The sequence below is a fragment of the Rhinopithecus bieti genome, unplaced genomic scaffold (assembly GCF_001698545.2).
Source record: "Rhinopithecus bieti isolate Rb0 unplaced genomic scaffold, ASM169854v2 scaffold_14454, whole genome shotgun sequence".
In the NCBI taxonomy this organism is placed as follows: Eukaryota; Metazoa; Chordata; class Mammalia; order Primates; family Cercopithecidae; genus Rhinopithecus; species Rhinopithecus bieti.
In genome coordinates, this window is record NW_016808228.1 from 1514522 (window position 1) to 1537151 (window position 22630).

Genomic DNA, 22630 nt, shown 5'->3' on the forward strand with positions numbered 1-22630 from the left:
AAAAAAAAAAAAAAAAAAAAAAAGCCAAAAAACCAACCTTGGTCCCTATGCTTTCAGATCTATTTCTACAGCATAATAATTTCTCAAGATAATTCTAGGCCCACAGATGGGCATCCTAATCATCTTGAAGGCACCTCTAATTTCATCTCCCAGCCAAAGTCCTTTAGGGCTGAGGAAAAGCCAAATAAACTAGACCAGTTGACAGGTTCTCAGTGAAGTGGCCGCAGGAGAAGCTGATCCTTCAACACATGCAGGATCACGTGACACTCATACTTGCCACAAGGCAGTTCTCTCTTGGCAGTTAGAAGTTCATCTTTGTCTATGACCTCCTCAGTTTTTAGGGAAGAACAGACGGGCGAGGAGTGGTCAAGAAGACTATGCCTCCCTGTCTCTAGCTTTTAAGCCATTCTATTACCTAGGTATTACAGTTCAGCTCAACAAACAGAATGCTGTGATCCAAGCAGAAAAGCAGGTAGTAAAGATTCAGCAGGTACACATGTTAAGATGTGACTTGCTCCTCCTTGGCCTCTCCCACAATTGTGAGGCCTCTCCAGTCACGTGGAACGGTAAGTCCATTAAATCTCATTCTTTTGTAAATTGCTCAGTCTCAGGTATGTCTATCAGTAGCATGAAAACAGACTAACACACCCCTATCTCTACGAAAAATGAGCCAAGCACAGGGTGGGAGCGGTGGCTCACTCCTGTAATTCCAGCACTTTGGGAGGCTGAGGCGGGTAGATCACGAGGCCAGGAGATCGAGACCATCCTAATACAGGGAAACCCCGTCTCTACTAAAAATACAAAAAATTAGCCGGGCGTGGTGGTGGGCACCTGTAGTCCCAGCTAGTCGGGAGGGTGAGGCAGGAGAAAGGCACGAACCCAGGAGGCGGAGCTTGCAATGAGCCGAGATCGTGCCATTGCACTCCAGCCTGGGCAACAGAGCGAGACTCTGTCTCAAAAAAAAAGAAAAATTAGCCAAGTGTGGCAGTGAATGCCTATAGTCCTAGCTGCTTGGAAGGCTGAGGTGGGCGGGATCACCTGAGCCTGGGAGGTGGAGGCTTCAGTGAGCTGTGATTGAACCACTGCACTCCAGCCTGGGCAACAAGGTGAAACCGTCTCAAAACAAAACAAAAGAAGAAAACAGAACAAAGAATACTTCTTTCTGGAGGTAAAGAATATCTAAACACAAAGTAGGGTTCCTCCTCCCCTCAAAAGTCACCCTTTAGAAAATGAAGTTAATTTACTTTCAAGGACTCGAAAAATCTCTTCTATTCCAGCACGCTCCCATTTCCTTTATTTTGATAAACAGCTGTTTGGGGAAGAAATCTCTCAGCCCAGAATGACCATGATTACTGCAACAGGCCCATCCAAATCTAAATTGCAAAGCAAATTCTGAGTGTTTAATAGAAGGTATTTGGTACCAACAGTTTTTTTAAAAAGGGGCAAAGTAATTTAACACTGATTTAATTTAGTAATTACTGCTGGATGTACGACCTCATAATAACCATGATCAGGTTAGTTACAAGCAAGCATTTCAAGTTACTTTAAAAAGTAACTTCAGCCAGTGTAGTGGCTCATACCTGTAATCCCATCACTTTGGGAGGCCAAGGTGGGTGGATCACTTGAGGCCAGGAGTTGGAGACCAGCCTAGCCAACATGGAGAAACCCCATCTCTACTAAAAATACAAAAATTAGCCGGGCGTGGTGGCGCATGCCTGTAATCCAAACTACTCGAGAGGCTGAGGCAGGAAAATTGCTTGAACACGGGAGGCAGAGGTTGCAGTGAGCCGAGATCACGCCACCGCATTGCAGCCTGGAAGACAGAGCAAGACTCCATCTCAAAAAAAAAAAAAGTACATTGGTTAAGTAGCCACACTGTGATCATTTAAGGCCAACAGATGCTTGTGGCTTCAGATAAAATTTCCAAAGACAGCATAGGACATGGGTTCACAAAGCAGGTTCACATGCCATTTACACGGAAGTGACAGAAAACAGATGCTGCAAAGATTAATCAATGAGACTGAAAAGGAATAGCACTTCGAAGTAAATATATTTTGTATGATTTTAAATATACATCTAACCAAAATAGTAAATAACTATAGGTAGACTATTTGATCTATATTTCATAACCTTTTATATTCAAATTGGAAAAAAAAAAAGCTTTTTGAGGACCCTTTCATTAATACTATCTTATTTTCGGGCACTTACTGTATTTCCATGAGTTCGTAAGCAAACACAACAGGTCAGTGTTAGTAGACCACCCTCTTTTTATATTTGCACTTACGCCTGTCCCCTGGAAGCATCTAAGCCTTTGACCTTTGAACTCAGCCCACCCAGACAGGAACTCCCCTACTCACCTTCTCTCATCTTTTGATCTAATTCATCCAGTGTTGGCTCAATCAACTCCCAGCCATCTGGGGGTGCTTTCCGGCTTCTTTTGACTTTAGGCATTTTCCTTCCACACGATAATTTGCAAAGATCTGGGGGGAAAATGAATTGGTTTCTGAGTCTCAAATCCCCAAAGGCCTTTGTCAGTCATTATTTTAGTACAGGCTGACTTCCTTGAGTCCGCACAAGGTCACAGCTATGGGACAGGGCTCAGCACCCAGACTGTGTTCAAATCCTGGCTCTGCTACTTACCCGCTGTGATCTTCAGAAAGGTACTTAACCTTCCTAAGTCTCTGTTTCCTCATCTGTAAAATGAGAATAATGGAAGCTACCTTATGTGGTCATTGCGAAGACTTCATTATAATTGTATCTATCATGCCTGGTGTATAATGTGTGCCTAGGAGACATTTGCTGTTGTCATTAGCTAACTTCAACTACAAGCTTAACCCTATACTGGATGTTGGGAGCACAGAACAAACAGTTAAGGCACAGCCTCTGTCCCTTAGAAGGTGGCATTTTAGCAAAAGACAGGAGAAAAGCAATTACAATAGAGCATAAGGAGGGCTGTGACTCAGGGAGCCATGGGGGTGAGTATTTAAAAAGGCAAAGATGGAAGGCCAGGTGCAGTGGCTCATGCCTGTAATTCTGGTCTTGGCCAGCACCTTGGGAGGCTGAGGTGGGAGGATCGCTTGAGCCCAGGAATTTGAGACCAGCCTGAGCAATGAGGTGAAACCCTGTCTCTACAAAAAAAAAAATCACAAATTAACTGAGCATGGCGGTAGATGCCTGTGGTCTGAGCTACAGGGAAGGCTGAGGCAAGAGGATCACTTGAGCCCAGGAGGTTGAAAGGCTGCAGTGAGCCATCTCACACTACTGCACTCCAGCCTAAGTGACAGAGTGAGACCATGTCTCAATAACAAACAAAACAAAACAAAACAAAACAAAACAAAACATAAAACAAAAAGGGAAAGATGGTTGTAAAATCAAAGTACCTTCGGATGTGCTTCCCAAGAGTATAGACAGCAGAAAGATCTCTGGTCTCTGCAGTTGCAGGCTTGGATTCTTGTCCAGCTCTAAAAAATTACTCTGTGAGTTTGAGGTCACTTTCCCTCTCTGGTCCTCGGTTTCATCTGTAAAATGAGAGCAGTGGATTAGCTGATCGCCAAGGTCTCTTTCACACCAAACAACATATTCCATACAGACGCGTCAGGTAGTTCCCATGTAAGAGGCCAATCCAAATCTAAATAGCACAGCGTTTTTCAAACCACACAGCATTTCCTTGCTGCCAGAGAGAACTCAGGTTAAGTATTTACCTTTCAGCACAACAGATTCATCTCTCTCAAATTCATTCAGTCACTCCCTTCTGTAAGGTATCTGACTAAGAAACCCCCCCCCCCCACAGAGCCTCCTCTCATGAACTCTCTAAAACCACCGAATTAAACTCTAAAAGGTAGACTCAGGCAGTTGGGAATTTGCAAAGCCTGACTCTGGAGGGCCCCTGACTCCCAAATCAGTGGTCTTCGCACTAGTCTCCCCTACGCTGAAGCTAGATATAGGTGAGTTCTGGTCTCGGCCCCAAGGCGCACAGCCTGTTACAAGAGAATGATCGCTTTTCCACGACCCAGGGAAATTTGAGGGCCCTGATCCAGCCTGGGAGTCAGAAGAGGCCTCCCCGAGGTGGAAATGGTAGGCGGTAACCAGATCGAGGAGAAAAGAGGAGGTAGGAGGTAATCAGATCGAGAAGAAAGATGTGCCGGGAGGTGTAAGAGAGATAGCGGCGCCCGGGGAAGGAGGGGAGGAGGAGCGAAGGAAGATATTAGTGCGGGATTGTGGGGAAAACTCATAAAAAGGACAGCACCTGAACCTGGCTTAGAAAAACAATCAGTATTTAGACAGAAGACGTTCCTACCAGAGAAAACGGCGTGAGAATCCTAGAAGAAAATCCCCAAATCTACCGCCCCTCAGAAGAATGAACGGGGACGCCGCCTCCTCTCGGGACTCTCTCCCACCTCAAGGTCCAAAGCCCGAACACATCCCAGTGGCTGGCTGAGAGTCCAGCCACTCAGATCGCCCCCCAGAACGGTGCAGACCACGGGTCTCCCGCCTCGGCCGTTGCCAAGGTAATCGAGAACAGAGGGAAAACACCTACCGGAACCTCCGGGACCTTGGGTATCTGCTTCTCAACTGACGGCTTCCGCTCCTCAGGCGAGCTCGGAGGCATGAGGTCCTCGCGGAGCCCCGCCCACCCCGCGCGGAGATTGCGTCATCTTAGGTGTCCTCAGCAATGCCTGTATAGAATTCCAGAGTGGCTGTTGCCTTTTGCCCTCACTTCCGGTGAGTGGCCGGCAGGGCCACGCGTCTCCCCGGACGGAGAGACTGGGGCGTTGTTGCCTGGCAGCGCGCGGGCAAGCCTGGACTCAGGCGGCGCACAGGACAGGCCGACTCCGCGCGGAGCCCTCCCTGAGGTCCGGGTCCTTGCGGCCACTGAGGTGGTGGCGGCGGCGGCGGGGACTGGGCCGGGCGGAAGAAGTCGAGCCCAAGACATTTCCGGTTCCGGTGTCAGTTCGAGGCGCCGCAGCTGCCGCAGCCGCCGGAGCCGCGATGCCTAAAGGAGGTGAGGGGCGGGCGCGCGTGGCCCGCAGGCCTAGAGGGGCGGCCCGGGTCCAGCTCTCGCTGTCCCCTCAGCCCGTGGGCGTCTCTGAGAGCAGCGCAGAGGGAGGCTGTCCGCACTGGCTGAGAGCCAGGCCTGGGCCTCGACGCCCAATTGTCCCGATGGGGAAACTGAGGACTGTGGTGTCCAGGAGCCACTCCGTCAGTGGTCTGAGGAGTTTCGGAAGCTCTGGGTCCTGGCCAGCGTAGAAACCCGGATCTGGGATGCGCTTCTCCGGGCCTAGGGGTTCTGGAATTTATCCCACTTCTAGGCTGACTGGGAACTGAGTCACCGCGTCCCGCGCTTGTGCCGGGCCCGCCTGCCTCTCGCGTAAAACGTGGGCCTTTTCTGGCTTCGGTTCAGCCAGGCCTGCGTAGGAAGACTTAAGGCGATGCCTTGCAGACCTGGTTTCGACTCCCCTGTTCGGTAACGGCTCGGTGTGTTCCTTTGAGCCAGTCGCTCCACCTCCTGTGTCTCCGTTTTCTCTTTTGCCAATGGGAATAACTATTGTACCGACCTCGTAGTACTGTTGGGAGGCTTCAACTAGGTAATCCATGTGGAGTGGGCAGTACAGTGCCAGGCAGTCGTTAAAAGTGTCCAGTGAAGCAATAACTATTCCTATTTTTAAGGCTTTGCCAGCTTTTGGCCTTCTAAGAAGGTCCATGACTGCTCAGTCCATTGTAGCCCTTCCTCTATCCTGTTTCCCCCTTAGAATCAATATTCCCCAATTTGAATCCCAGCTATGTCACTGTCTAATTCTGTGGCCGTGAACAAGTTAGCCTCCCCCTCATCTGAAACACTGGGCTAATCCTTAGCTTGGTGAGTCGGGGCTGGGGTGGTAAAATGATAGCGCTCACAGAGTGCCTGGCTACCTCCTGGCACAAAACAAATATATTTGTATTGGTAGCTCATGTGTTATGTTGGTTAATGCACTCAACCCACAGAAACATCTGCCTGGAGCATTTTCAAACCTAAATCGCTTCCTGACTCCAGAGATAATTGGGCATTACAGAGCTAAATGTGTTTAAACCTAGCTCTCTACTGATTCTATTCTGTGGCTGGAAAAGTCTCTCTGCTATTGTTCCCCAGTCCCTTCATCTGTAAAAGGAGGTTGCTGAATGAGCCATCCTCCTTCCAAAGTTTTACTTAATGGATACTTTGGGCAAAGGTTGGAGGTTACAATTAGAAAACCTTAAATATGAATTCATAGCTAAGTGGTCTTTGGGCTTGTGAAAAGCTTTTTGGGGTAGACAAGGTGTACATTTTCTTGGGTTAATCCGAAAACCGCAAAAACCCATGAAGGTGTTAAAAGTATCAAACTCCCCAAGAGCAAAGGACCAACTCTTGTTTGCATTATGTTAACTGCAAAGTGTTTTTTAAATTTCGAGTTGTTAATGTTGCCTGGTGTATTAAGAGAGCAAGAAAGGGTGTTGGTTTTTTTCTTGGCACACTTGCTTTCTCACAATAGGACTTTAGTAAGCATATACTTAGACACCCCTGGAATCTAGGTAGTCATTAAAAATGGGTGGTGTGGTCTGTAGCAGCCCAATTATGGCTCTGCAGCTGCTGTAAGGAATCAGGAGACCAGTATCTCTGCTACCGCCTCTGGAGTGCAGAGCAACTCTGGCTGATTACATTGTCTCTGCTCAGAGACAGACTCTGGAAATCAGGTGGGCCTCAGCTTCCAGGAGAGGTCGTGTGTGGAAGTTGAGGCCACAGCCACCCCTGCATACTCGGGGACCAGCAGAGGGGGATGCCATCCTGCTTTAAAACTGGCTGATGGCTTTAGCAAGGGTCATGACGCCTGGTGTCCTGGCTGAAGAGGGTCAGACTATAATAAAACTGACACTTTAATTGCTAGGCACATTTTTAACTTTTAAGACTGTGTAGTCAGGTTTGTTTTCAGCTGTACTTTGCCAATCATTTCTTAGTCTAAGCACAAAGTTTTTGCCTGTAGGTTTGGTTTTTTTTTTTTTTTGCCTTAAGTATTCTCTTTTTGCCAAACTACTAAGATGAACACGAGGTATTTTATTGTATTTCTGATATCTGCAGTAAATTGCTTATGTGCTCAGTGGTGGTTTTTATTGTTGTTGTCTTTCCACCAAATACTAGATTAGAGAAAAAAGTAACCATTAGCTATTTTTTTTTTTTTTGAGACGGAGTCTCACTCTGTTGCCCGGGCTGGAGTGCAGTGACCGCAATCTCGGCTCACTGCAAGCTCCACCTCCCGGGTTCATGCCATCGTCCTGCCTCAGCCTCCCGAGTAGCTGTGACTACAGGGGCCCGCCACCATGCCTGGCTAATTTTTTGTATTTTTAGTAGAGACGGGGTTTCGCCGTGTTAGCCAGGATGGTCTCGATCTCCTGACCTCATGATCCGCCTGCCTCGGCCTCCCAAAGTGCTGGGGTTACAGGCTTGAGCCACCACGCCCGGCCAGCTATTTTTTTTAAATGTTTTTGAGATGGAGTCTTGCTCTGTGGCCCAGACTGGAGTGCAGTGGCGCAGTCTCGGCTACTGCAACCTCTGCCTCCCGGGTACAAGCGATTCTCCTGTCTCAGCCTCCCAAGTGGCTGGGATTACAAGCATGTGCCACCATGCCCAGCTAAGTTTTGTATTTTTAGTAGTGAGGGGGTTTCACCATGTTGACCAGGCTGGTCTTGAACTCCTGACCTCAAGTGATCTGCCTGTCTTAGCCTCCCAAAGTGCTAGGATTACAGGCGTGAGCTGCCGTGCCCGGCTATTAGTGAACATTTTTGTAGTGCTTATTCAGTAGCAGGCGCTATTCCAGCAGCTTTCTGTATATTGATAAATTCATCTATCTTTGTGACAACCCTGTGAGGTAGGGACACAGATGAGGAAACTGAGACTGAGGTTAAATACCTGCCCAAAGTCATCAAGCCAGTAAGCGTAGAACCTGGGAGTCAGACTCTAAACTTCGTGTTGTTCAGCACTCTGCTTTGGTCTAAGTCTCCTGGTCTATGAAATGGGACCAGCTATCACTCCTGTACCATAGGTTTGTTCTGAGGATCAAATGTGCCCCTGGCTGGCCGGGCGCAGTGGCTCACGCTTGTAATCCCAGCACTTTGGGAGGCTGAGGTGGGCGGATCACAAAGTCAAGAGATCGAGACCATCCTGGCCAGCCAACAAGGTTAAACCCCGTCTCTACTAAAAATACAAAAATTAGCTGGGCATAGTGGCCCACGCCTGTAGTCCCAGCTACCTGGGAGGCTGAGGCAGGAGAATCGCTTGAACCAGGGAGGCGGAGGTTGCAGTGAGCCGAGATTGTGCCACTGCACTCCAGCCTGGGCGACAGAGCGAGACTCCATCTCAGAAAAAATAAAAATAAAAAAATGCGCCCCTGGCTGTGACCAAACATTGTGTAAAAAGCCCTTATAGTGATGGCAGGGGTATAAGTGGTACATGTTTCTGTGGTTGCATCTGAGTCCACTATGCTTAGATTGTAAGGGACCAGGGGATGTAGCCAGTCACTGCAGTGCACCGTCCACCATGTCTTCCCCTCCGGTCTTCTGTGTGGGAGCCATCATTTAGTACACAGTTTGGTGATGCATCAGATGGTCACAAGTTGTTTCCTGTGTGCCTCTGAACACAGGGTGGAGGAGGTGTCGGTTTGGGTGGTGCTGGGTGAGGGGTAGGTGAGGCCTCTGTGGCCTCTGATGAGAGCACTCCAAGCAGGACACAGCCCTTGGGAGGTCAGAACAGTCGAGGCAGCTGCCTCCCCCCTCACCTTCTAAACTGCGGGTCCCTGCAGGGAGAAAGGGAGGCCACAAAGGCCGGGCGAGGCAGTATACGAGCCCTGAGGAGATCGACGCGCAGCTGCAGGCTGAGAAGCAGAAGGCCAGGGTGAGTACGTGCCTGTCCAGGCCACGCCAGTGGCCCAGGATGGTGCTCTGCTAATTTGGTTCACAGAGAGGCCAGGCAAGGACTACCCATTCGCAGGGACAAGCCAGCACGTGGCGGTCGGGAGGGCAGTGAGCCCCAGGTGTGAGTCTCAGAACAACCAATGACAGTCAGGGCATGGGCATCCTCTGCCTGGATGGGTTTGAAAGAACTGTGGCCGCTCTGCAGCAGCTGCCTTAGTGGGGCCCCGTTCTTGGTCTTGTGCACCTAGTTTCTGGAGGCTCTCCCTTCTGCAGGCCCTGTCCATTCACAGCTCAAGCTCCTAGCACCCCTGCTTGTCTGCTGCAGCCACACAGGACGATTTGCCACACTGCACATGACATGTGCCCTGACTTCCCACACCCCCATCAGCAGTGTGCTCTCCATCCCTGGAGACATTGTTTAGCCTCTCCTCCTCTGTGACTTGTGCCTCCCCTCCAGCTGATTTAGTAGTTCCCTCTTCTCTGCTCCCATAGTACATTGTCCAGGCCACTGTTAGGAAATAGAATACGTTCCCATTGTCAGCATCTGCATCCTTACCACATCATTAGATTGATGCCTGGATCAAGGGCCTAAGGGAGCAGTCAGGGCCAGATGGGTACACAGCCGTGATGTGCCCCAGGAGCCTCAAGAAGGGAAAGGCCACATCCAGCTGTGGGGTCTGGGAGGGGTCCTTGGGGGAGCCGGCAGCTGAGCAGGACATGGAGAATATGTGGACAAGTGCCAAGAGATGAAGGACATGAGGTTTCTGTAAGGGACATTTTTGGTGGGAAGGCAAGAAAGGTGGAGGGAAGCAGCCTTCTGAGGTATTGTTCTGGGAAGCTGGTGCAGGAGGTCACCTGTCTGGGTGGGTCGGGGGGGATGGCTTGCCATGGAGTGAAGTGGAGAGCGGAGAGGACTTGCCTGGGAATGCCAGCATGATTTGGCAGCTGCATGTGGCAGGTGGGAGCTGAGCAGGACGGTGGTTTTCAGCCTGGTGGCTGAGTCCTTCTGACTCCAGGAAACAAACTTCTCACCCTGGCTGCTGAGGTGGCTGGGTTAGGAAGGGGAGCAGGGCCTTCTGTGGCTGTGTGAGGGGCTTGCTGGACTATGGGAATGCCCTCTAAGCTGTGGTGCTGAGTGCATAGGCTGCCTGTGTCTGGCCCAGGTACCATTCCCTGGGGGCCAGGGTCACAGTAGGACCCTTGTCATCCTTGGTTCCATCCTTCCAGAGGCTTGATCTCTCAAGGTCCACAGTCTGGGGGGGTGATGGGGTCACAGTCTTGGGGATTTGTTTTGCATTTTTGATTCTGCAGGTTGTCCATTTCTGAAACAGGAAGAAGAGGAGCAAAAAGAAGGTGGAGATGGGGCTGCAGGTGACCCCAAAAAGGAGAAGAAATCTCTAGACTCAGATGAGAGTGAGGATGAAGAAGATGACTACCAGGTACTGAGTCTTTTGAGGACCTGGGGCCTGGACTCACTCATTCAACAAACAAACATTGAGTGACCGTTTAGTACCAGTCCCAAAGGTAGCTGCAGACAACGTCCTTGCTCTTGAGGGTTTACACTTTATGGGAGATACAGACAATAAAGAAGTAAACAGAGAGTGTCATTTCAAGTAGTGAGAAGTGTTACTAACAAACAGACTGTGATTGAGGGGACCTGGAAAAGCATTGTGGTGGTGAAGCAACTTATACACTGAGATCTCAAAAACAGGGTGCAGCCAGCTGTGTAAAAATTGGCATGCAGAGCAGTTGAGAAACTAGATTAGCAAGCGCAAAGGTCCTGTGGTGGGAATAAGCTTGGCATGTTCAAGGACCAGACAGGGGCCAGTGTAGCTGTGACTTAGTGGGTAAGGAGTGTAGTGGTCCAGATGCAGGAGGAGAGATTGGCAAGGGCACCTCCTGTGTAGTTGTTGAAGGGGTTGGGGTTTCTTTTCTTTCTTTTTTTTTTTTTTTTTTTTTTTTTGAGACGGAATGTCGCTCTGTTACCCAGGCTGGAGTGCAGTGGTGCAATCTCGGCTCACTGCAACTTCCGCTTCCTGGGTTCAAGTGATTCTCCTGCCTCAGCCTCCCTAGTAGCTGGGACTATAGGTGCACACCACCACGCCTGGCTAATTTTTTGTATTTTTAGTAGAGACGGGGTTTCACTGTGTTAGCCAGGATAGTCTTGATCTCCTGACCTCATGATCTGCCTGCCTCAGCCTCCCAGCATGCTGGGATTATAAGCGTGAGCCACCCCACCGGCCCCTTTTTCTTTTCTTTTTTTTTTTTTTTTTGAGACGGGGTCTCGTTCTGTCACGCAGGCTGGAGTGCACGGCTCACTGCAGCCTCAGCCTCCCAAGTAGCTGGGACCAAGAGCACACGCCACCACACCCAGCTAATTTTTAAATTTTTTGTGGAGATGGGGATCTCACTATATTGCCCAAACTGGCACCATATTCAGCTAATTTTTAAATTTTTTGTAGAGATATTGCCCAGGCTGGTCTCCAACTTCTGGGTGCAACTAATCCTCCCACTTTAACCTCCTGAGGTGTTGAGATTACAGTATGAGCCACCATACCTGGCATGGGGCTTCTTTATGGTGGGTAGTGGCGCAGCTGGGGAAGGCCTTGAAGGGTGAGAGAGACATGACCAGATATGCGTTTGTTTGCTTTTTTTTTTTACACGGAGTCTCTCTGTCGCCCAGGCTGGAGTGCAGTGGCGCGATCTCAGCTCACTGCAAGCTCCGCCTCCCGGTTCACGCCAGTCTCCTGCCTCAGCCTTCCAAGTAGCTGCGACTACAGGTGCACGCCGCCACACCCGGTTAATTTTTTTGTGTTTTTAGTAGAGACGGGGTTTCACCATGTTAGCCAGAATGTCTCGATCTCCTGACCTCGTGATCCGCCCACCTTGGCCTCTCAAAGTGCTGGGATTACAGGTGTGAGCCACCACGCCCGGCCTCCAGATATGCTTTTAAAAGATTATTTTGGCTTCTCCATGCAGAGTGAATGATAGAATGTTGAGAGTAAGAGCAGTGTTTAGATCAGAAGTTCTGGGCCTGGCATGGTGGCTCACGCCTGTAATCCCAGCACTTTGGGAGGCCGAGGCGGGCGGATCACCTGAGGTCGGGAGTTCGAGACCAGCCTAACCAACATGGAGAAACCCTGTCTCTACTAAAAATACAGAATTAGGCGAGGGTGGTGGCTTATGCCTGTAATCGCAGCTACTCAGGAGGCTGAGGCAGGAGAATCCCTTGAACCCGGGAGACCGAGGTTGCTGTAAGCTGAGATTGTGCCATTGCACTCCAGCCTGGGCAACGAGAGCAAAACTTCGTCTCAAAAAAAAAAAGAAATCGTGGCTTGCCCTAGGGTGGTGAAAATGGCAGTGGAGAAGAGTGGACAGATGTAAGCCGTATTTGGGGATTGCTGAAGGAACGAGGAATCAAGGATATGCTTAGGATTGCAGGGAGGGTCCGGTTGGTTAAAGGATGAATCTCAAGTTCTGTCTTGGACATGTTAAGTTTACAGTGCCAGGCATCTGAGTGGAGGTGTAAGTGTGCAGCTGGACTGGAAGTGTGTGGAGGGAGCTCTGTGGAGTCAAAGCTGTCTCCCTGTCCCCTTAAGGAGAATTGATGGAATTGACAGGGCCTGAAACTTTGACCAAACCTGCTGCATTGAGAACACACTCCTTTCTTCTGGAACTTCCCCAGGGGAGGTGGAAGGGTGCAGGTTCCAGATTCTTGGGCCAGCACCCCAAACCTGTAGAGTCTGTGATCCAGTGGCTCATTCTTGAGTTACATGTCCATCAGCTAAGGTGGGCAGGAATTGGAATTGGTCCTGACAGCACACACTTGGCCCACCCTGCCCTGGGGATTCCAGGCCAGGGCTTCTTGCAAGAAGAATCAGGCATGGGATTCCATGGAAAACTGCTTTTGGAAGCTGAGGTTGAATTGGGGGAGTGGCACTGTGTGAGTGCTTGCAAGCTGGGGTAGGGCGCACTTCTTATCTACCACCTACTTCCTGGTTGACTTAGGCAAGTTATTAGACCCTGAGCAAGCCGTTCTGTGGGCTCTTCCCAGGCTGGTGAAGATGCTCCAGAGAGCTGTCCCCACCGTGAGACTTGGGCTGAGCACTACGTGGGCTAGAGGTGGAGCATGAGTTTGTCCTCATCCAGATGGGCTGTTTAGAGATGGTGGGAGTGGCCCTCAGGGGCTCCACAGGACCTGAGAACTCCAACAACCAGCTTCTTGCCCTGTTTTAGCAAAAGCGCAAAGGCGTCGAAGGGCTCATCGACATCGAGAACCCCAACCGGGTGGCACAGACAACCAAAAAGGTCACACAGCTGGATCTGGATGGGCCAAAGGAGCTTTCGAGGAGAGAACGGTAACATCACTGGCTGGGCCTTGTGACCCGGGGAATACAGGCTAGCAGTTGGCCTGTGGGATGCTAAGGTCCCCAGTTGGCTGGGAGCTGTGGCTGTTTATTTCTGTCTCATTCCCCAGCGGCCCTCCAGTAGCCTTTAAAAAGCCACACAGAATTTGTTTTCACCAATTGATACGTGGTATCAGGGGAAATAGGACAACGGACTCAGACCTGAGCATTGCGCTTGAGGTAATGGTGCAGGATACAGAGGGTTGCCCTCCATTCCCCTCTTCCAGAGCACCACACCCTGGGGAGACTTCCCTTACCCCACTGATCTGACCATTCCTGACCTGCATCCATCTGTAGTGTCATGGCCCTGAGGACTGGAAGGGGGCTGTGAACCTGTGCCGGCCAGAAAGGCAGTCCAGCCCAGCGCAGCTCAGCCAGCTGTCCCAGGCCTCTCCAAGTCCTGTGTGAAAATGAAGCTGCAAATATCTTCCTCAAGAGTTGTATGAGGATCAAGATCATGTACTGAAGCACCTGGCACAGGATCAGTCCTTGACTGGTGCCCTGACGTTTGGCAGCCGCCAGGTGACCTCAAGGGCCTTACAAGAGGTTGAAGCCTGTTGGTTTCTCTCCTGACTGGGCATTTAGGATAATGGCTGAGGGGTGTGTCTGTGAAAGCCTCATGGGGAAAGCCATGAGCTTGGGTGTGATTGCAGCTGCTAAGGACCCTTTTGTCCCCCTTCAGTAGCTTTCTCTTGGCATTGACTTCAAAAACCCAGCAACCTGGGTATTCTGCCACTGTGGTATTCTGCCATTGGCAGTTGTGCAGCCTTCGATAAGGCTGTGCCCTTTCTGGGCATCAGTGTCCTCACCAGTAAAAAGGATCCTATTGCTCCCTCCCTCTGCCCTTTGCGGTTGCAGAGACGCCCTGCCTGGCACTTTGCTTTCACTGAAGGGCCCTGCAGAGCCTTTGGGCTGCCTCGGTCATCATTCCTGAGGCTCAGCTTAGAGGCTTCTGAGTGTGTCACGTCCCTCCTGGGCTAGGATCTGCAGGTCGCCAGGTATTATCTCCTCATCTCTGTAGTGAGGCGTCTGCTCCTTCCATCTCCTCTAAGTCCCTCTCCCTCCCCTCTGGCTACCTCCCATGCCTGATTTCTCATTACTCCCCAGCTCTGTGTACCCTGAAGACCTCTGGGAGGCCGAGTCTCTCCCCCAGCCTCCTGCCAGGCAGGGCCCTCTCCCACTCCAACACTTGGCTCTTCCAGGAACCCAGTGCCAATAGGCCCTCCGATCTTACCCCAAAGGGCATCCACTCCAGTTCACAATCTCAAGTTTGGGAAGATCCTCAAAAGGAAGCGCGTGACCCTCACCACTGACTCCACTTAGGGGGTTCATTCCTGACACCTTTGTCCCATGGGAGCCCAGCGATTATTCCCATCCCCCTACTGATGGGGGCTGTGTCTTTGGGGGGCAGCACCGTGCACATCTGAGCTGCTGTAAGAATGGGTCGTGTGGTGTTGACCTGAGACTGGGTGTGTCTGTTTTCCATTGTGGTCCTCATCCTATGCCCTGTGGCTGCTTCTTCCACTTCACTCCTTTTTTTGTTTGTATTTTTTAGAGATAGGATTTCACTGTGTCACCCAGGCTGGCGTGCAGTGGCGCAATCATAGCTCACCACAGCCTTGAACTCCTGGGCTCAAGCAATCCGCCTGCCTTAGCCTCCCAAGTAGCTGGGACAACAGATGTGTGCCACCACATCTGGCTAATTTTTAAATTTTCTTTTTTGTACGAGAGTCTTGCTATATTGCCCAGGCAGGTCTCAAACTTACAGCCTCAAGTGATCCTATTGTCTTGGCCTCCCAGAGTGCTGGGATTACAGGCCTGAGCCAGTGCGCCTGGCCCTTCATTCCTTGTAGGATGTGGTCCCCACTGCTTTCATCCTCCTGGTCATCTTCTCTGGAACACTCCTGGCCTGGTCCCCCTTCTCTCCGTGGCCACCAGAGCCTGATCATGAAGCCCTCAGGCATCCTCCCCTCCCTGCTGTAGGTGGACGTTGTCCCCTCTCCCGCTGAGGCTTTCTGGAAATCATAGATGTTCTCTCCCTGGGCCTCTTCTTCCTGCTGACTTTCTTGGTGAATGTCCACCAAGCAGGGGGTTCATGGAGCCAGGGACTCACAGCCAGAGCACCCCTTCCACCTTGGCCCTAGGCCGAATCCTTGGCCTTTATTCTGACTCCCATCCAGTTTGGCAAACAGTGGTGGGAAAGATGTCCCCGTGACACTATTTTATCCACACAGAGAAGAGATTGAGAAGCAGAAGGCAAAAGAGCGTTACATGAAAATGCACTTGGCTGGGAAGACAGAGCAAGCCAAGGCCGACCTGGCCCGACTGGCCATCATCCGGAAACAGCGGGAGGAGGCTGCCCGGAAGAAGGAAGAGGAAAGGAAAGGTAAGGGCTGGGCTGCACATGCAGGGACAGCCCCCAACTCTGATCCTGGGCCAGCCACAAAGCCCTGAACTCGTGTCCCTGTCCGTGAGGTGATGATGTGGTGAGGAGTGACTGCTGCCTAGGAGATCATTCAGGAGAGGCCCACACTCCCTGTGCCTGCCACTTGCCGGGGGACCGGGAGGGTCCAGCGACATCATGGAGTCAGTTGTGGGTTGAAGTCCCAGCAGAGCACTGTCCACAATAGGTGGAGTTACTACTCCTAACAGCAGGAGGTTACAGGAAACCACGCCCCTAGTACAGACCTTGCCTGAGACTCAGAGGTCCCACCAAGGTCTCTGGTGCCTTAGGAACCTGGGAGAGCTGCCTGGGGCCACCGCTGTCTATCTCCAGGGCTTGGGAGGGTGAGCTGGATACACAGCGGCTTGACGTCCGGCCCAGGCATCCCTTTTCCTGTGCTCTCCCTCCAGGCAGGCCAGAGGTGGTGGAGGTTCCTCTAGGCCAGGGTGGCTATGGGAGTTAGTCGTTTATAGGAGCATTTGACTTGCAGCCTTCCATCTCCCGGGGGTCTGTGAGAGCCCCTACATGTCCATCTGTCCTGCCTGGAAGCGGGCCCAGAAAGGGGAAACCAGTTGCTCAGGGATGTTGTCACTTGCACCAGAAATCCAGTGATCCCAACTTTCCATTCAACCCTGCTTCACAAACCCCAAGCAGGAAAGGACTTGACATGTAACTGTTGGAACGTTTAATTTAGACTTCAGAACCCGTGGCGGGAGGTTAGAATTACAAGGTTCTGCTGGGAGGTGGAGTGAGAAGTTTCCATTTGCCCACAAGAGTGTGTGTTGGTGGGGCTTTGTGGAGGGGACAGCTTTCTATAAGGTGGTCTGGCCACTGAAACGTGTCAGTAATGTCAGGGGGTCCCGGGCTGGTAGCTGCAGCAGAAATCCTCTCCCATGCCTCGGCTCTCCTCGGGTCCCTTCTTTGTTGCACAGGATGTTTTCTGCAGCCTTTCAGACCTAAGGTTCTAGGGTTCTGGCGCGTGTGTTGGGAGGGGTGGGGGTTGCTTTGTTTTAACCCCTGCCCTTCTCCTCCCACCCTCAGCAAAAGATGATGCCACATTGTCAGGAAAACGAATGCAGTCGCTCTCCCTGAATAAGTAACCGCGACGTGTGGGAGGAGATGCCGGGGACCTGGGCCACGCTGCCAGGACCTCTGCTGTGTCTTGCCCACCCTGTGCCCTGGCGCCGCTGCAACAGCCCCTCACGGCCAGGAGCCCCCCACGGCCTGGGGCCTCCTCTTCATCTTGGCACAGAAATTGTTTGGGGGATGTGGGGGGGGGGCTGGGGGAGGGGCAGCCACTATCTTTGAGACAGAAAGATGCAGGACAGCATTTCATATGTAACCATTTGAATGTTTTCGCTGTTTTTAGAATTCAGAGCCCTTGCTGGGGGGCTGGGGGGTGCCTGGGAGATGGGGTAAGAAGAGCTTTCATTTGTCTGGTAGATAGAACGTAAGGGGATGGTTGTCCTAGGAGGCAGCTGCCGACAGGTTTGCTATACCCAGCCCCGGACTGTGTTGCCTGGGTGCTCATTCAGAGAGGGGCTGTCATTCGGGAGCCTGTGCCCCTGGGTCCTCGAGGGTCATGGCTTGTCCCTGGTCAGTCCTGTCTGGTCGAGGCCTCGCCCGTCTGCCCTTCCCTGCCCAGTTCTTACCCACCTGGCCAGGGCCAGGCCCATTTTTACCTACCCATTGATCATTTCAAGAAACCTCTGTTTACTGTGTGGCACCCAGGCAAAACATGCTCCACAAATTCAACTTGTATATTTGGCAGATTAAACTTGACATTATCGTAATCTCTGTTTTGCACTCCATCCTTTGGCTCCCGTGCTTGAGCCATTTTTATCCAGCTGGGTATGGTGCCACGTTCAGGCACACGCACCTGGCAAGGTTCAGGGCACATATCTACCTGGGGCCCTGGGGCATGACATCTGTTAGGAGGCACTGAGCAAGGTGTGGGGATGGACCCCAGGATCGGGGCTGGGAGAGACCTCAGATGCCGTAGCCTGGTCCCTCCCCTCCTTTAGCCAAGTTGGGATCTTAAGCCTCAGCAGGCAGGGACCCTTCCAGGCCACAGCAGGCTGAATGAAGCTGCACCAGGATCCTGGCCTGGCCTGTAGATGTCCCCTGGTGGTTATAATTCTGTAACTCTAGGGGAGAAGGGGAATAGCACTGGCATTGGATGTCGCCAAGGCCCACATTTTCCTGAGAGAAGCCACAGAAGGTGTGCAAATGCCCTTCAGTGCAGGACCCGGTGACATGACATCAACTCCAAGACAGAACCTCACTTTGCAGCACAGGAAAAGTATATCTAAAATGAGCATTAAAATGAGCATGTATCAGAAATCCAACTGCCACATTGTAATGACAAAATAACTATAAATTCCTGTGAAGTTCCACGGAAAAAAAAGAAAAAGAAAAAAAGTAAGCCCATTATAGCCGGGCGCGGTGGCTCACGCCTGTATCGTCAGCATTTGGAGACCAAGGCAGGGGATCACCTGAAGGTCAGGAGTTCGAGACGCAGGCCCTGACCAATCATGGTGAAACCCTGTCTCTACTAAACAACACAAAAATTAGGCTGGGCGTTGGGGCAGGCAGCCTGTAGTCCCAGCTACTCCAACGAGGGGCCCTGAGGCGGAGATATGGACATGAACCTGGGAGGCGGAGCTTGCAGTGAGCCAAGATCGCGGGCCACTTGCACTCCAGCCTGGGTGACAGAGTGAGACCTACCGTGTCAAAAAGTAAAAAAAAAAAAAGTAGCCATTGATTACCTATTTACTTTTTTTTTTTTTTTTTTTTTTTTGAGAACAGAGTCCCCTCGCTCTTGTTGCCCCAGGCTGGAAGTGCAATGTGGCGATCTGGCTCACTGCACGCTTCTGGCCTCCTGGGCTTAAGCGACTTCTCCTACTCAGGCCTCCCAGTAGCCTGGGAACTTACAGGTGCATTCCACCATGGCCCAGCTAATTTTGTATATTTAGTAGAGACGGGGTTTCACCATGTTGCTCAGAATGGTCTTGAACTCCTGACCTTGTGATCCACCTGCCTCCGTCTCCCAAAGTGCTGGGATTACAGGCATGAACCTCTGCGCCCGGCTATTACCTATTTACTAACATTACCTCTATAAAGTAGTTGGAACATTTTTTATGACTTTTAAAATAATATAAATACACAAAGACATTTTGGGCTTTTTTGTTTTTGTTTTATGGGTTTTTTTTTTTTTTTTTTTTTTTTAGACAGAGTCTTGCTCTGTTACCATGCAGTGGCATAATCTCGGCTCACTGCAACCTCAGCCTCCTGGGTTCAAGTGATCCTCCTGCCTCAGCCTCCTGAGTAGCTGGCATTACAGGTATGCACCACCACACCCAGCTAATTTTTGTATTTTTAGTAGAGAGGGGGTTTCACCATGTTGGCCAGGCTGGTCTTGACTTCCTTATGTCAGGTGATCCGCCTGCCTTGGCCTCCCAAAGTGCTGGGATTATAGGCATGAGCCACTGTGCCCAGCCACACAAAGACATTTTGAACAGAGAGACAGTACAGTTATATCCTTCGACCCCCCTACTTCTCACCCTTCACTACCTTCTTATCCAAGTATAAAGCCTGGTATTTCAGAGCTAGTCTTTAAGGAAGAAATTGTTGAAGTTAGTCAAAGATGATGTACGAACAATTAAAGATAGTGATGTACCCCCGAAAGCCCACAAAATAAAGATTCCAAAAATGAATTTATAAAAATGAACATGTAATGGGTAAGATCAATTATCTACCCACTAAGATCATTTACACTCAGCAGTAAGGTCTAAATGGGTGCCTGTGTGTCATCTCCAGTGAGTGCAATTCTACTGGCATGTCTATAGCTGTAACCTAGTTTGGTGCCTAAGAGGAAAGGGGTGTTTCCAGTGGAAGGAACAATGAGCCTGTACTAATTAAACCACCTTCATAGATAATTTGGCTTCCCTATTATATGTGTAAGGAAAGAATATATTGATGCAGCTATCTTTTGTCATTATAAATGAATAAATAAGCAGTTTCTTGTGTATTTGATGTGTGAATTGATCCTTCTAAACTCAGTCAGTCAGTTGGCAGAAAGAAATCAAGATTTTGGCCCATAGAACACTCTACTGAGGTTCACAAAATACTGCCCTGGAAGATCGATCCAAGAGGGGCTGGCTCCTGTTAATGAAGATGATGAGGATGAGGCTACCGATAATGTTGATGATGGTAGCTACTATGTGTCGGGTGCTGTGTTAAGTGCTTTACAAACATTTCCCTGTGTAATTGCCATAGCAATCCCTTTTACAGATTAGGAAAAATGGGGTTTAGAAAGGTTAAGTAACTTGCCTAAGGTGACATATCTGTGAGCTAAGATTCAAACCAGGTCTAATTTGGAAGCAAAACTACTTGATCACTGTTTTGATCGCTTACCTCAAAAGAAGAGATCGTCTTTGGATTCTTAATGAACTTCCCTAGGACATTGCCTTCCAATTCCATGAAAAAGTAAATACATTTTGTGACTCCAACTTGCCTCTTAATGAGAAATGCCAGAAAGTTTAATTCAGGCAAATATTGTATTAATTTTCTAAAGAGAATGTTGTGGGTACCAAAAACTACAAACTAGTAAACCCAGAAAAATCTTTAATAGAGAATGAAACATAATTTGTGGCAATTTTAAAAAGGAATATATTTATCGAGGATATATTTAACAAGGATTCACCAAGCGCAAGTCATGTCAAATTTATTTAAAGTCTAGTTTTCAATAGCAAAACTAATACCATAGACATCTTTTATTTTCTTTCCATGAGAAATTTAATAAAATCCCTACTGATTATCACACCAAAATATTATGCTGACCAAGGTCCCCAAAGGCCTTTATAAAATGGCAGATCCCTTGGTAAATTTACCATTGATGAGGCTCTGACTTCAGCCTAACCAACTCAGAAATTTAATTTCCTCATGCTTACAAAGCCCACAAGAAACTAATGACTAAAACCAGCCACTTTTTATTGAAAAGTAATACTATTGAAAAGTAATACTAATATATATGTATACTATATATATACGTGTGTATATATATATGCTGGTATAACCACCAATCTAATTAAGATATAGATTATTTCCATCATTCCAGAAAAGTTCCTCATCCCCCTTTCCAGCCAATGCCTCCACCTCAATAGCTTTCTCGTTTCTACCACCAGGGATTAGTTTTACCTGATCTTGAGCTTTACATACAGGGAATTTTACACTATGCATTCTTTTGTGTCTAGCTTCTTATACTCGACACCATATTTTTGAAATCATTTACACTGTTACATGTATCAGCAGTTTTTTTTTTTTTTTTTTTTTACTGCTAAGCAGTACTTCATTGTATGAATATAGTTTATAAATTTGGTTGATAGACATTGGAACAAAGCACCATTTTATTTATTTTCAATGAGAAATGTAATAGGTTGGTGGCCCCAACAATGGTCCCTGTTGGTTCATTATATGAGAAATTGAATCTTCAGAAAGTGTCTGTATAAGTATAGAATCAGACAGAACAATAGGAGTTTGCTAGATAATTCAACTATTCAACTCTCAACAGAGTCCATCAAGGGGCTTGACATAAGGTTGGATGAATAAGGCTAACATTTGCCTCAGGGATTCTCTCTTAACTTTGTTTCTCCACAGCTGATCCCACACACTTGTGATCAGCACATCCTCCATTTAGACATGATAATATTAATTTTAGGCATTTCCCTTTTTAAGGATATGCTTTGCATATCACAGCTTTTGATTTTTAGTTGAATTATCTGAAATCCCCTGTGCCTCCATTTCCAGTTCTTACATGAATGACTTCGATGTTACCCTGGCCTAATGGGTCATCTACAGGATTTATCCCATGCATCTGGATTAATAGTGCTCTGGCCACCTGGAGGAGTCACAAGAGTCAGTCCTCCTCTCTGCCTTAGTCTGAAAGGTGTGGTTGAAGACACTAACAGTATAATTTTCAGAACTATAGATGGCCAGAATTGCTGATGTGAAAGCTAACAGAATCAAACTTTGTAAGAATTTAAAGCAGACTGAAGCACAAAATCAAACTGACAATACAGACATTGAGAATTAGATAAAGGTTCAGAAAATATCACTCACAAATACAGTTTTGGAGTAATCTGGTTTGCCAAAATTTCAATTTGAATACACAGGTTTAGAAAAATGACTGCATTAAAAGAAGCATTTTTTAAAATCCTACTCTGCATTGATTCAGACTGTAACTGGGAAATAATTTTCAATTCTGGCTACCACCATTTAAGAAAAATTATAATTCTGCTAAGTATATTCATAGAGAGATGACCAGTACTAAATCATTCATTCAATATGTATTTGAGCATTTACTTTGTGCTGGGCACCATCATGCTGATGGAGATATAGCAGCAAGGAAAATGACTAAGGCCCTGCCTCATGGTACTTATATTTTAGAAAGAATACAGAAAATGGGCGGGGCGCAGTGGCTCAAGCCTGTAATCCCAGCACTTTGGGAGGCCGAGACGGGCGGATCACGAGGTCAGGAGATCGAGACCATCCTGGCTAATATGGTGAAACCCTGTCTCTACTTAAAATACAAAAAAAACTAGCCGGGCGACGAGGCGGGTGCCTGTAGTCCCAGCTACTCGGGAGGCTGAGGCAGGAGAATGCCGTACAAAACCCGGGAGGCGGAGCTTGCAGTGAGCTGAGATCCGGCCACTGCACTCCAGCCTGGGTGGCAGAGCAAGACTCCGTCTCAAAAAAAAAAAAAAAAAAAAAAAGAATACAGAAAATGAACAAATAAAAATATAATATGTTAGGGCCCGAGAAGTTCAGTGAGGAAAAATAAAGCCAGGTAAAGTAATAGAAG

At 49.0% G+C, this 22630-nt stretch overlaps 2 protein-coding genes across 4 annotated transcripts in view; one reads left to right on the top strand and one right to left on the bottom strand.

Moving 5' to 3' along the window:
• BUD31 (BUD31 spliceosome associated protein) overlaps window positions 1-4894 on the bottom strand; it is a 10278-nt gene extending 5384 nt beyond the window's left edge. The window contains exons 1-3 of one of the 3 annotated variants that reach the window (XM_017886024.1): window positions 4538-4894; window positions 3381-3518; window positions 2358-2480 (exon numbers count right to left, since the gene is read on the bottom strand). In XM_017886024.1, the coding sequence (XP_017741513.1) occupies window positions 2358-2451 (94 nt within the window). In that variant the 5' untranslated portion in view covers window positions 2452-2480; window positions 3381-3518; window positions 4538-4894. Of the gene's footprint in view, window positions 1-2357; window positions 2481-3380; window positions 3519-4297 lie in introns of all 3 variants that reach the window. The other 2 variants (XM_017886025.1, XM_017886026.1) reach the window with 2 other exon arrangements.
• A 24-nt stretch (window positions 4895-4918) lies between these two features.
• On the top strand, window positions 4919-17561 carry PDAP1 (PDGFA associated protein 1). The gene is made up of 6 exons (XM_017886023.1): window positions 4919-5002; window positions 8808-8899; window positions 10251-10358; window positions 13156-13277; window positions 15560-15711; window positions 16810-17561. The coding sequence occupies exons 1-6, from the start codon at window positions 4990-4992 to the stop codon at window positions 16866-16868; spliced, it is 546 nt and encodes a 181-aa protein (XP_017741512.1). The 5' UTR covers window positions 4919-4989; the 3' UTR covers window positions 16869-17561.
• Window positions 17562-22630: the final 5069 nt, after the last annotated feature.

What these genes read in the sequence shown, in the direction of transcription:
- PDAP1 (XM_017886023.1), top strand. An exon ending in CTGAGAAGCAGAAGGCCAGG is followed by an intron (nt 8,900 to 10,250) that starts GTGAGTACGTGC and finishes TTTCTGAAACAG; the next exon opens with GAAGAAGAGGAGCAAAAAGA. An exon ending in GAGCTTTCGAGGAGAGAACG is followed by an intron (nt 13,278 to 15,559) that starts GTAACATCACTG and finishes TTATCCACACAG; the next exon opens with AGAAGAGATTGAGAAGCAGA.